General features: G+C 41.0%; 1 protein-coding gene across 5 annotated transcripts in view; it reads right to left on the reverse strand.

Annotated features, from left to right (window-relative positions):
* dpy19l1l (dpy-19-like 1, like (H. sapiens)) overlaps positions 1–13,963 on the reverse strand; it is a 137,191-nt gene that overhangs the window by 116,664 nt on the left and 6,564 nt on the right. For all 5 annotated transcript variants that reach the window (XM_072260649.1, XM_072260622.1, XM_072260631.1 and 2 more), the window contains 3 exons: positions 13,772–13,909; positions 12,653–12,773; positions 12,474–12,567 (listed from right to left, as the gene is read on the reverse strand). In XM_072260649.1, coding sequence (XP_072116750.1) covers positions 12,474–12,567; positions 12,653–12,773; positions 13,772–13,909 — 353 coding nt within the window. The remainder of the gene's footprint in view (positions 1–12,473; positions 12,568–12,652; positions 12,774–13,771; positions 13,910–13,963) is intronic.

A 13,963-nucleotide genomic window follows, 5' to 3' on the forward strand; every position in this document is an offset into this window, starting at 1 on the left:
TGCACAGGATTGGAAAAAGCTGCAAATGGATGTAAACTCAGCCAGCTCCATCATGGGCAATAGCCCACCTAGCATCAAGGACATCCTCAGAAGGTGATGCCTCAAAAAGGTGGCATCCATCATTAAGGAACCCCATCATCCAGTACATGTCCTCTCCTCATTGCTACCATCAAGGTGGTGGTACAGGAGCCTGAAGACACACTCAACTTTTTAGGAAGAGCTTCTTCCTCTCTGCCGTCAGACTTATCAATGGTCCATTAACCAACGAACACTACCTCACTATTCTGCTCTCTTTGTACACCATTTTTATATAGGCTTATTGTCACACAGTAATTTTTTTTAATGTACTACTGACGCAAATAAATTTTACAGCATGTCAGTGATAATAAAACTCATTCTGAATCTCAACAGAAATGGACAAACTGAGGGTACAATACATATGTGGGTAAGAATTATTAAATGCCACCTGCCCGGGAGGTAAATGGGGGAAAAAAATCACCTTTCCATGAACTGGAAGCACACATGAAAATAGCCACATCATCAGTCGATGCCTGAAGACTGAGTTTGCTCAACAGGAGCGCCCTCCAGTGGAATGCATTAGCTCCCAACCAGCCCATTAAAATTTTGAAGAACGGTCTCAGGCCAAAACGAATTACAAACAAGAGAAAAAAATCTGCAGATTGTTTATTTGTTTCCATAGATGCTGTCTGACTTGCTGAATTCCTCCAGAATTTTATGTGTTGCAATCAAACAATTCATTCCTCAACTCTCTACACATTAAATCATTAGGCAACTTAAAGAATAAAACTGCTTTAATTACAATACAAATAGAAGGAAAGCAAGCAAGTTTATTTGTGTTGCACTTTTCAAACACAAGGCAGTTCAAAGTGCTTTAGGTAGAAGATATAAAAATCAAACATCAAATTTTAGACAATATATGAGAATAAAATCCCACAAAAATGATATGATAAATAGAAGTTACAGTGCAGGAGATTCTAATTAAAAGCTACAGCAAAAAGAAAAGTTTTACGCATCAATTTAAAAGAGATTAAATTTGGGGCAGGCTTCAGATCCTCTGGAAGGTTATTCCAGATATGTGGGGAATAGTAACTAAAAGCTGTTTCACCATGTTTAGTTTTAACCCTGAGGACAGTAAGTAGACCCACCCTAGATGACCTAGAGAGCTTGGGAAGGTTCATAACGCAGCACGAGATTGGAGATGTATTTTGGCCCCAGACCATTAGGTGCTTTATAAACCAGTAGTAATATTTTAAACTCAATCCTCTGATGGACAGGATGCCAGTGTAGCAATCTGAGAACTGGAGTGACATGTTCTATTTTCTTGGTCTTAGTGAAGACTCTAGCAGAAGCGTTCAATGAGCTGAAGCTGTCTGTGGGATTTTTTTTATATATAGAGACGTGAAAACACCATTACTGCACCCAAGCCTACCAAAAATAAATGCATGGACAAGTTTTTCGAGATCTTGCTGAGGTATAAGCACTTTAACTCGCTATATTTTTAAGATGGTAGTAGGCTGCCTTTGTAATTGTCTTAAAGAGACAGTTAAAATTTAAGTTGAAGTCCATCACAACACCAAGGTTGCTGGCTTGGTTTGGGGTCTGTACTGACAGGGATTCGAAGTGAGCACTGACTTTTAATCCTTCTTTTTTGGCACCAAAAACAATTATTTCAGTTTCTCTTCGTTTAACTGGAGGAAATTTTGGCTCATCCAATCAGTGATTTGTTCAGTATAGTTTCTTTAGTGACTGTATGGGGCCATAGTCACTTGATGACACTGTTATACAAATCTGAGTGCCATCTGCATAATTAGTGTCATAAGCAGCAAGATTTTCTTTGCTTACTATGATTTGAACTAGAGGGAGCATATACATGTTAAACAGAAGAGGCCCTAATATGGACCCTTGAGACACTCCACATGTCATTTTTGTTTGGTCAGATATGCAGCTTCCAGTCGATACAAAATAGTCCCTGTTCTGAAAGTACAATTTAAACTTACTGTAATTTAAATTTACTGTACCGGAAAGTCCCACCCAGTTGTCCAGTCTGTCCAGTAATATGCCATGGTCAACTGTGTCAAAAGTAGCACTAAGATCCAGTAAAACGAAAACTGAAATTTTATCAACATGGTTTAAGCAGATGTCATTTAAAACCTTGACCAGAATATTCTCAGTGCTATGGTGATGCCAAAATACTGACTAGAAAACATTCATACAGTTGCTTAGTGCCAAAAAGCTATTAAGTTGCTGATAAGCAACCTCTTCAATGATTTTACTTAAACATGGTACGTTTGATATAGGCCTGTAGTTATTAATTACTGAGGCATCTAGGTTGTTCTTTTTTAAAAGAGGCTTTTGGGAAGCAAGCTGATAGAAGATTATTTGCAGAATGTCTGGCACCATGCAATTAAAAACATTTTATTTTAAATAAAGGTTGTAGGTAAAATGTCAAGGGAACAGGAGGAGGATTTCAGGTGTAACACAATTTCTTCTACAGGTTTTTGGTCAATAAGTTGGACTTGTGTCATCTTAACGAAATCAGCTGTAAGTGAGTGAAAGGATGACACTGACTCCTGAGCTGATGCAGAGCCACTGGCCGGCAAGACTGTCTCTGCAACAAGACACAGCTGCAGCCTGTTTCAAGACTCTTTCTTTCAAGGCAAATATATGCTGCCCTTATTCCATACGTAAATAACTGAAGCAGTCAACTCCAATATCCTGACATTTAAGATAGCTGTAAGAGATTCCATAGCAAATTTAAACAGAGAAAGTTCTTCCTATCTTCAGGCCGAAAAGAAAATCACCCACCAATATCATCAAAAATGAAGTTCAATTGCTTACCATGTGAGTTTCTGCAAATTAACTACTGGACTTCACATATTAATTACTACAGTTCAGTAGTACCTCTGGTTAAAAGTGCTTTGGGCATTTTTTCTTTACAGCTAGCAGCTGAGAAATCTAATGGCAGAGTTCTGTTTAATAGGGCGACTGAGGCAAGCGAATAAACAATATATGAAAGAATATGGAACAGAACTGACGTGTACATATCCTGAAGATAGCAAGTCTGGTACACAGAAGTAGATTGCCTTCATGCATGGTACATCATGTCTAACCAATCTTACAGAGTTTTTCGAGGAAGTTACCAGGAAAGTGGATGAATACAAGCCAGTGGATGTTGTCTATATCAGGGGTCCCCAACCTTTTTTGCACTGCAGACTGGTTTATTATTGACAATATTCTTGCAGACCAGCCGACCGCGGGGGGGGGGGGGGGAGTAGGGTTGCCAACGGACAAGAGTAGCAGTCAAATACGTTGTGTTTACCCCGAGAAAGACTACAATGACCATGAAGCCTTGAGCAGGCACGAGTGCGCATGCGTGTACCTGCCGATTTTTTTCCCATTTTTGGTGATTCTGTTCGGGGGGGGGGGGGTGTTAATCACGACCGGAATATAGGTGATAAGTGGCTAATACACTCAATTTCATCTCTAAATGGGTTTATCTAATGAATTTAATATTAAACACACAGCACATATTTTCCTCGCATGAATATAGTGATAAGTCAATTATCAGGGGAGGACAGGGGAGCTTGAAGTAAGTGTTGAATGAACTTCTGGAAGAAGTGGTAGAGGCAGATTCGATATTATCATTTAAAGAAAAATTGGATAGGTATATGGACAGGAAAGGAATGGAGGGTTATGGGCTGAGTGCAGGTCGGTGGGACTAGGTGAGAGTAGTGTTCGGCACGGACTAGAAGGGCCGAGATCACCTGTTTCCGTGCTGTAATTGTTATATGGTTATATAGGTCACTTATAAGTCAACAGCATCACAACATTTTAAGTAACGTTTGGATATTAAACACACAGCGCATATTTTCCCTGTATGAACATATAAAATCATTGCAACACACCAATATCGCTGAATCAGTGGGAGCCCTGGGCTCGTTTCCCTGCAATAAGACAGTCCCATTGAGGGGTGATGGGAGACAGCGATACTCGAAGGGGGTTCCTTATGTCCAGTCTATTCCGCAATTTTGTTTCTGTTGCATTCATTGCAGAGATATGATGTTGGAAATGGAAGCAACGTTTTCAGTGCTTTCGTGGCTATCTCAGGATATTTAGCCTTGACTTTGATCCAGAATGCCGGCAGAGATATTATGTCAAACATACTTTTCAACCCACCGTCACTTGCAAGCTCGAGGAGTTGATCTCCTTCCCGCGCTGACATGGATGACGCGTGGGTAATGACCTCGCATGCGTAACGAGCTCGCGTGCATTCAAGTTCCAACAGTGGGTGTGACAGGGAATGAGGAAAGGTGCAGCTGACTCCTATCGCCAAATCATATCGTTTCCTCACGGCCCGGTAGCACATGCTTTGCGGCCCGGTGGTTGGGGACTGCTGGTCTATAAGGTAAGGCATTTGACAAAGTCCCGCATGGTGGTGGGTCAAGAAGGTTCAGTCACTTGCATTCAGGATGAGGTAGTAAATTGGATTAGACATTAGCTTTGTGGGAGAACCCACAGGGTGGTAGTAGAGGGTTGCCCCTCTCACTGGAGGCCTGTGACTGGTGATGTGCCGCAGGGATCGGTGCTGGGTCCTTTGTTATTTGTCATCAATGATCTGGATGATAATGTGGTTAACTGGATCAGCAAATTGCAGATGACACCAGCTTTGGGATGTAGTGGACAGTGAGGAAGGCTTTCACAGCTTGCAGGGGGATCTGCATCAACTGGAAAAATGGGCTGAAAAATGGCAGATGGAATTTAATGCAGACAAGTGCGAGATTTTGCACTTTGGTAGGAACCGACCTGTTCCTTAAAGTTGTCATAGGCAGGGGTAGTAGTGAGGGTAAGCTCCCACTACCTATTAAATGCTCCCAGTGGCGTTCATGTTTCTATTGACAGGAGAAGGGGCCTTCATGTTTCTATTGACAGGAGAAGGGGCAAAGGCAGGTTACTGGTGCCTTAAAACCAGTCACCTTGGGCAGATAGGGCTCGTCAGTTGTGGTTGGCAGCTCATCTAGGAGAAGGAAAACTCTGATCTCAAACCTCTGCTACCTTGCAGCTATACCTACTCATGGGGAAAGGTTTGGGAGTAAACCCAGAGGGAAAAATCTGAAGCTGGAGTCCCCAAGGCTGTCCTACGTTGAGCTCAACATTGACTGGCAATTCCTGCAACGACGCTGGTGCCACATTGTATTGGTCTTTGCCGTTCCTTTGGGTTCATCAGATGCGTGGAGATGGGGTGCTTGCTACATAGGCAACAGCTTTCTCTCCATATCATAAAGCAGCACACACAAAATGCTGGGGGGACTCAGCAGGCCAGGCAGCGTCTATGGAAAAGAGCACAGTCGGCATTTCAGGGATGGACTAGATGGGCCAAAGGGCTTGTTTCTGTGCTGTACTTCTCTATGACTCGAGATAAATTAAGATGTGGGATATTCGCTACTACTGGGTTTTGGGGTATTGTTGGAACTGTGTAAGCCATTAATCACATCACAACTAGAGTAGCAAACGCAATTCTGGTTACACCACCACAGGAAGGATGTACTAAATAAGAGAGCGATACAAGCACTGTAAAGAGCGACAAGGACAGACTGGACATGGGTGGGGTTGTTTTCTTTACAGCAAGGGTAAGAGTTGGAATATTTAACTGAGATGTATAACAAGCAGCCCAAACAGGGTGAATGGGGAAGATTCATTTCCCTCAGCAGCAAAGCTAACTGGGGTTGTGGGATTAATGTAAATGTATGACTGATGGTTGGAACAGACTTGGTGAGCTGAAGGGCCTGTTTCTTTATGAGAAAAGATGGGGTGGGGCTTGGGAGCATTTGCTTACTAGAAGATAAGGATGTGGTTCAATCACTGGCTGAAGACATAGAGGTAGTGAAACCCCATCACATTTAGGCACCTGGAACTACAGCCTGTAAGGCATCAGCATTATAGCTGTGAAATTAGAATGCGTAAATAACACACACACATTCTTTCCAGAGCTGATGAAGGTTCTTGGCCTGAAACATCGACTGTTTATTTATCAAGGAGAGGGCCACACCAGACATATCAAAAAAGCCTAAATCCAATCCATTGCAAACTGCCAAATCATGGGAGATGAGGGTCAATGTGAGGAGGAAGCTGCAGTTCCCGGAAATGGTGCAAACCACAATGCAACCAAACATCGTACTGTGGTCTGCTGAAGACAAGAAAATCATCCTGGTGGAGCTCACAGTACCATGGGAGGAAGGATGCGAGGAGGCTCGTGAGAGGAAGGCCCCGAAGTTCCAGTCCTTAGTCCAGAAGTGCAGGGACAAAGGATGGCAGGCGTGGCTATTCCCTGTGGAGACCGGCTGTAGAGGGTTCCTGGCAAGGTCAGCATGGAGGTTGCTGTCTGTGCTGGGCCTTGATGAAAAGAGCAAGAACCAAGCAGCTCATAAGAACATAAGAAACAGGAGCAGGAGTAGGCCACCTGGCCCGTCAAGCCTGATCTGCCATTCAGTAAGATCTGGCCATGGATTCATCTCCACCTTACCTGTCCTTTCCCCATAACCCTCAATTCCCCTACTATGTAAAAATCTATCCAACTTTGTCTTAAGTATATTTACGGAGGTAGCCTCTATTGCTTCACTGGGCAGAGAATTCTACAGATTCACCACTCTCTGGGAAAAGCAGTTCCTCCTCTTCTCCATCCTAAAGCTACTCCCCAGAATCTTGAAGCTATGTCCCCTAGTTCTAGTCTCACCTACCAGTGGAAACACCTTTCCTGCCTCTATCTTGTCTACCTGTTTCATAATTTTATATGTTTCTATAAGATCTCCTCTCATTCTTCTGAGTTCCACCAAGTACAGTCCCATGCGACTCAATCTCTCCTCATAGTCTAACCCCTTCATCTCTGTAATCAAACTGGTGAACCTCCTCTGCACCAAAGGTAATATATCCTTCTTCGAATAAGGAGCACCTGATTACGTCTACTCTGGCCAAAGGCTACAGTTACCTCACCAGGTAACTGAAGAGAGTACCCCAGTGTACGATGCAAGCTCTGACAGATGCTGCCTGACCTGAGTTTCTCCAATTGGCCAAATGGCCTTCTTCTCTGTTGTAACTTTCTACAATTCTGGAATTCACATTTTATATAATACCAAGTTTTCACAGGGCTTTCCAAATGCACACTTCTTTTATGCATGTCTAAACATACAGGGTGATTAGCAGGGTGACCACATTATTGGATCACCAGTCTAGATCTCATCAAGGTCAGCATTTATACGAGTTACGATGAATCTGAATCAGCATCAGACAATATCCAGGGAAATGATTAGAGTCAGTAGTTGGGAAGTATATTCAGTATGTGTCTAGAATTTTAAATAATAGCTTAGTGTAAGGAAATTTCTGCACAGCCAGCACTGAATCTCGAATACCCAGGAGATGCTCCTAAAGGTGGCAAGTTGTCAAACAGCACAAGGAAGCTGACAGTTTGAGGATGAAGTTGCCAAGGCACAGCAGAAAGATGAGAAAAAGGAGGGTCTCACCTGCCCACTCAGTGTAAGATTCCAGGAAGTATTTTGAAGAGAATGTGAATTATTCTATAGTCAATTTTGATCCCTCAATCAAATTACAAAACTAAAGACACTGCTTGCTTCTTAACATATTTCTGCATAGGTTTGGTTGCTATCTTTCCTCTGGAACAGGGATCTCACTTCATCAATTGAAAAGTGCTTTGTATCATCTTAAGCCTAAGAAAAGCACTAAAGAAATGCAAGACCAATAGACTGTCTACTGGAGAGATCAGTAATCAGGAGGAACAAGTTCATATAACATGGTAGGGATGCATCAATTTAAATTCCCAATATCTGCAGAATAGCATAACTACCAAAGTTATAAAATCATCTAACTCACAAATGGGCAAAGAAGGACACTTGTTGTCCCTTCACCAATCTACAGTTTGTAGCATAAATACCGTATATTCCAGAGTACAAGTCAACCCCCCATTTTCAAGCTTAAAAAAGTGACTTTTTCATGTTACCTTTGTATAAGCCGACCCCTTTTGTATAGGGTTTTGATTTAACCAGAAAAGATCGCAAGATCTCACATGCCAGTACTCAGCTTTGCCGTACCAGAACCTGGAAATTTTGTGGACCAGTACCTGCTAAGAAAACAGGCCTACACATTGTAGGGGGTTATAAGCGAATTCTTAATAAATGAATCAGGGAGGGAAATTTTAGATTAGGTCTCCAATGGTAAAGAATCCTCTGAAATGTAGCCCCTGTGAAACCATTTAGCGTCCATTGTAATCTCGTTAAGACATAACCTGGGGTGGTGGGATCCGTACGTGTACTCAGTATTGAGTTTGCGACCACCACGTACAAAAGATTAAAACGAATGTGATATGATGCTGGCTTCAAGCTGAAGGTTGTTGATTTTGCTAAAGGAACGAATAATTCTGCAGCTGCTAAGAAGTTTAGTGTAAACGAGAAACAAGTGAGAGAGTAGAGAAAGGCAGAGGACACGCTGAGGGAAAATGCCAAAGGCAAAATGTGCAAACCGCGGGAAAATATGCCAGTGGCCAGAACTGGAAGAAAAAGTTTTAGAGTGGGTGAATCACCAGTGATCGTCTGGGTACATTGTTACCAAAGAAATGATTCGAGTTCAAGCGTTGAAATGGGATGAAAAACACCATAAGGTCAGCGAAAATTTCAAAGCTATGCGAAGTTGGTGCACCCGATTTATGAATAGACGTGATTTTGTATTGAGACAAAAAACAAAGATTGCTCAGAAAATTCCCGTGGGGTGTTGTCGTTTACGTCCAAAAACGCTGCTGGATGGACGAAGCGGGTTGCTTGAAGTGGGTTAAAGAGGTGTGGCATCGACGTCCAGAAGGTTTCGGGAAGGAAAAGAAGCTACTTGTCTGGGACACGTTCAAAGTGCACTTGTCAGGTGAGACAAAAGCAGCATTGAAAGCTGAAAATACGGACACTGCAGTCATCCCCGGTGGTTTGATGTCCATGCTCCAGCCACTAGATGTGAGTTTAAACAAACTATTCAAAGAATTCATGCGTCGACAGTGGAACAAATTTGACTCAAAAACAGCCAATAAATACGACCTGTCTTCTGTGTATTCGTTTTTCCAAAGTTGGCACCCTCTGTATAAGCTGACCCCTAATTTTAGGGCAAAATTTAGGGCCAAATTCTCAGTTTATACACCGGAATTTATGGTACATCTCCAGGCAGGATCTGTTTGATTCAAAATTACTCTAAGATGGCCCAGTTAGCTATTCAGTTCTGAAAGCACAATAACGAAGTTCATTCTGATGATGGATCATTGACCTAAAAGTTAACTCAATATCACTCCACAGATGTCGCCTGACCTGGTGAGTGCTTCCAAACTTTTCTAGTTTCATTTCAGAAATACAGAATCTACCCTTCTTTTGATTTACATTCCAACAGATAAACACCAACTTCTCACAGTCACTGCAGAGCAGCAGTGAATGCTAGTCCTGTCAGTAACATCCAGAAACCAAATGAGAATAAAATAACATTTAATATAGTGCTCAATGTATTCTGCACCATTTGTTATAGATTTAACAGACTGATTCTACCTGATACTTCCTCCTCCCTGACAGCATTGAGGAGTGATTGGGAATGGAGAAGGTCAGAAGGAAGAGATAACTAACTGACAACCAAACACTAATAATTTTGTCATAGCTATTCCCATCAAACAATTACATTTGCTTATTATATTTGTGAGTTCACAAATTGACAGAAGTTCCCGTGCTACTGCCTCTCTGCCTGGTAAAATACCAGGAATTTCATTTAACTGTTTGAAGAAGAACTACTTCAGAGGATTAAAAATCTGTGACATACAAACAACAGTTCCAATCTGAAAACTGATTAGCGCTTCAGGAAGTGAGATTGCAAGATCCGGGAGCAAAGATACTGAAAGAGAGTGAATTCTTAACAGGAAATTAAATCTAAGAGGATCTTCCACTCCTTGTGTCAGATTACCAAAACCAGCTCTAAAAGTAAAACAATCCAAAAACAAAAGGTCCATAAAATGCAATTCTGAGGACCAAAAATGAAATATGGATACGTTTTGACCTACACACAATGTAGGAAAAATCCAGATTTACTTCTGGTTAGTGAGTGAAAGTGTGAAAGCTTTTAAATAAAGCCATTTGAAGGTTCCTTGCAGTTGCTGAAAAATGACAAAGCTCTAGATTTTAAACATTGAACCATTAGAAACCATTTCTGCTAAACTTGAGGTATTAGAAATTGCCAGATGGATTAACATTTTAAAAGAGAAATGCCTGCAGTGCAGGAACTCCAAGGAGTGGTTATTGTCATGACAATTAGATATGCAAACTGATTCAGACTGTGAATATCTTAAGCCTGATTTTTATACTTCTGCGTCAAATGTACACGATAGGTACCGCGTATCCTATGCCGTAGGGTGACGTGCACCTCCCCAAAAAAGTAACTCATGCGTCGCGGCAACACAGACCGCAACAACTGTGATTGGTCAGCTTGGTAGCATCGCATTGCCTCCTACAATGCTTTTCTCCGCCACGTCTGTACACTGATGTGAAATAAATGGTTGGAGACGATGAACCAAATCGTCAAATCTACCTGCTGACATCCAAAAAATATTTGAAATGCATTTCCTCGTCTATGCCTCTCACGAAGAAACTCAACACAGTGGCACAGAAACCCCACCACCAACTAGCATTTTGGCGGTGAATTGCAGAGCGCCGCATGCTTGCTACGGTGTAGGGCTGTGCAGAAGTATAAATCAGGCCTACGGCATACCCCGTACGCACAAGTATAAATCAGGCTTAACAGAACAGCCATTTGGAGATGCTAATACATCACAGGCAGTTTACTTCTCCCTTCATTTCCACATCCTACCCAAGCTGTTTGCTTTTTGGTGCCTTGAATTATTCAAAATAGAGAGATAAGATTTACACAATTCTTGTTTTCATTCTAAACCAAGGAAACAGCAAAAATGTGAGAGGCGAAAAGAACATGGTTGGCTGGGAAACTACACTAAAAGATTATGACAGTAATGGCTGGCATCTAAAGAAACACTATACAGTTTATAAAAAGAAACATGTAAAGTAGTCTATCTTTGGCCGACATGAGAAATTAAAGACTATATTCAATAAAGAAGATTATAAATTTGCCAGATATAGCAGGAAGTATGGGGACTGGGAGCACTTTAGAATGTGGCAAAGACTAAAGAAACTGATAAAATAATGGAAGATATCAGTTAGCAAACATTAGGAAATATAAAACCAGAATATGAAAAATATATACAATAGGAGCTTCACTACATATGTAAAAAAGAAAAAGGAACACAAGGACAAATGACAGGACTTTACATTAACACTTGGGAGATTTATTCCCATATTCCTAACAATTCTGTCACCCACCACATTACCAACTAACTTACTAGCAAATACTTCATTGTTTTCACAGGGAGAACATGAAAAATTCACAGAGATAGCACCAGAAGTCAGGATCGAACCTGAATCACCAAAACTATGAAACAGCAGCTCCACCAGCTATGCCACTGTGCTACCTACACACCTCCCCCAACACCCTGCTAACCACCTCGCCTCAACAAAGACAGGAACAAAAGGAACTGCAGTTGAGATGCAGTGGAGAAGGAGTAAAGTCTGTGAGGGTAGGTAAGGGCCTATAAGAAATGCACTTTCTGACAAGTAATATGTTTGATTATTTCTATGTTAAAAACTGACAGGAGACACAAAAAGGGATTCAAAGAGCCATCTGTTACGAACAGCACAGATGCCAACCTTTCAGCCTGAGTCCATGTTTGGTGATGAAAGAGACCAGTTAAGTTCAACTTCCCAGGTCAGATTTTCCTCTCTGGAATAACCCTGAAGGAACATATAATACCTTTAACCCAATAAAATATTCCAAGGTGTTCCTCTAGAATATTAGCATACGAAGTTTGGCACCAATACAGATCTGAAGATAATAAGTCAAAGAAGCAGATTTTTATAAAGATGATTTGGACATCCGGATTTCACCAAAAAAAAAGGGAAAATACTGAAGTACTGGCCACGATCCGACAAAGCTTCACACAAACGGCAACTAATTGTGCTCAGTCTGCATCTTCAGATTCTCAGACTAGGATCTCACTGCATCAACACTTCCACGGAAATGTGAGATTTTTCAATCTAATGCAGCCTCCTAAAATATACTTTACAATTATTAACATATAAATTGCTGCCTAAATACACAATTGTATACATCAACAAGAATTTCCTTAATTAAAAAAAATCACAGTTGATCTCCAAAGCAAATTTTAGGTCATTTCTTCCATGACATTCCCGCAGTTACTGGTTCATTGCTAAATGACTGAATCCTCTAGTTGGGTAGAGCAAGTCACTGGCCCAGAACAACATGTAGCAGATTCGTCTATTAATGGTACTGGAATATATGCTTACCTCAAGTATGTTCCATAGATGAAAAACAGTGACATCATGAGCCCATTTAAAATAAAAACAAATGTGACATAAAAGTAGGCAGGGTCGCCCATTCCTGTTGAACAAAATAAAATCATATTTTAAGCTTATTAACACATAAATATTCCAAAGCAGGTTCTGAAGTACACGTAACGATTTACCTTCACAGCTCTCCACAGGAGTGAAACCCTGACCTCTGTCTACACGCCAACATATTTTGGTTGGAATGCCAAGAAAATCTGCACAGGCAATGTAAGTACGATACCAGCTAGCCAGCACCACCTACCAAAACAAAAGAGTCAGGTTTACCCTTTACACAGGGCTCAGTTCTATGCAAAGTATTTCTCTTCAGATAGATTTCACTAAGTGATAGCTGGAAGTAATAGCTTAAACAGGCTCAAGAACATTACCACTTCCAATCCCAGTAATAGGGTTCATCTCCCAAGCATTGTATATTCCTGATAGCACCTGACTAAAGTCACCCAAAAGTTGGCAAACGAGAGAGGAAATCACTATTGTCAACAATATCCAACTTTTTTGAAAAAAGCAATTATAATGATGCATGTTAATAGCAATAGCAATTGTAAGGCAGAAGGCTGTGGGTTTGTGACCCATCCAAGACTTAAACACTGAAGTGCAAGGCACCACAATAGTGAAGCAGTACCATATCAATGCAAAATAAGGACTTACGTGCCTTTCTGTCAGTGCAAGGAAATATTATGGAGCTGGAGGCATTAATTCAAGTGTAGTGACATCTATGAGTTTATCAGCCAATATTTCTTCCCTAATTATTGCTTGCAACATTTCACCCCATGGCAAAAATTCATTTGTGGCACTGCCTTCTAAATAAACTGTTCCTGCCTGCCTTACAGCAGCCAATGCAAGTCACAAAATAATCAAGTCTGCATTAAGCAACAGAGACACAGGAAATGTTAAGATTCCATTCGGAAAAAGTCGATCAGCAAGCAGAAATCTGCATGAATCAAGTTCCCAGGAAGAATGGGAGAGACAGTAAACTAGAGTTAAGGTTGATGAGGAAAGAGTAAGGATGGTGCATGTGCAGGATCATGGACAAGACTACATTAGGGAATGCTGTTTTAAATAATGTGGAATTTGTGCAATAGCAGGGCAGGATGGGAGAACATTAAAGAACTTTCCTAAATGCCAGCTAGTATTCTGCCTGTTTTAATCTTTATACTGATGAATAAACAGAACTTGATGCATTGTCATTCAGAACCAGATGTCATGAAAATAATAAATTCTTTCAAGAGATTACCAACCTCTGGATAAAGATTGAACCGCTTCAAGGTGTTGATAACCAAAGGATATTCAGTCAAACAATCGTTCATTATGGAAGTTAAACCTTCAAAATATGAAGGTGCCTCTATAATGGTCTTAAAGAACGAATAATACAATCCCTAAAATGAGAAAATATTTTAAAGCATTATGTCAATATAACTAAGATAAACTCC

Source organism: Mobula birostris, chromosome 1 (assembly GCF_030028105.1).
Source record: "Mobula birostris isolate sMobBir1 chromosome 1, sMobBir1.hap1, whole genome shotgun sequence".
NCBI classification, from domain to species: domain Eukaryota; kingdom Metazoa; phylum Chordata; class Chondrichthyes; order Myliobatiformes; family Myliobatidae; genus Mobula; species Mobula birostris.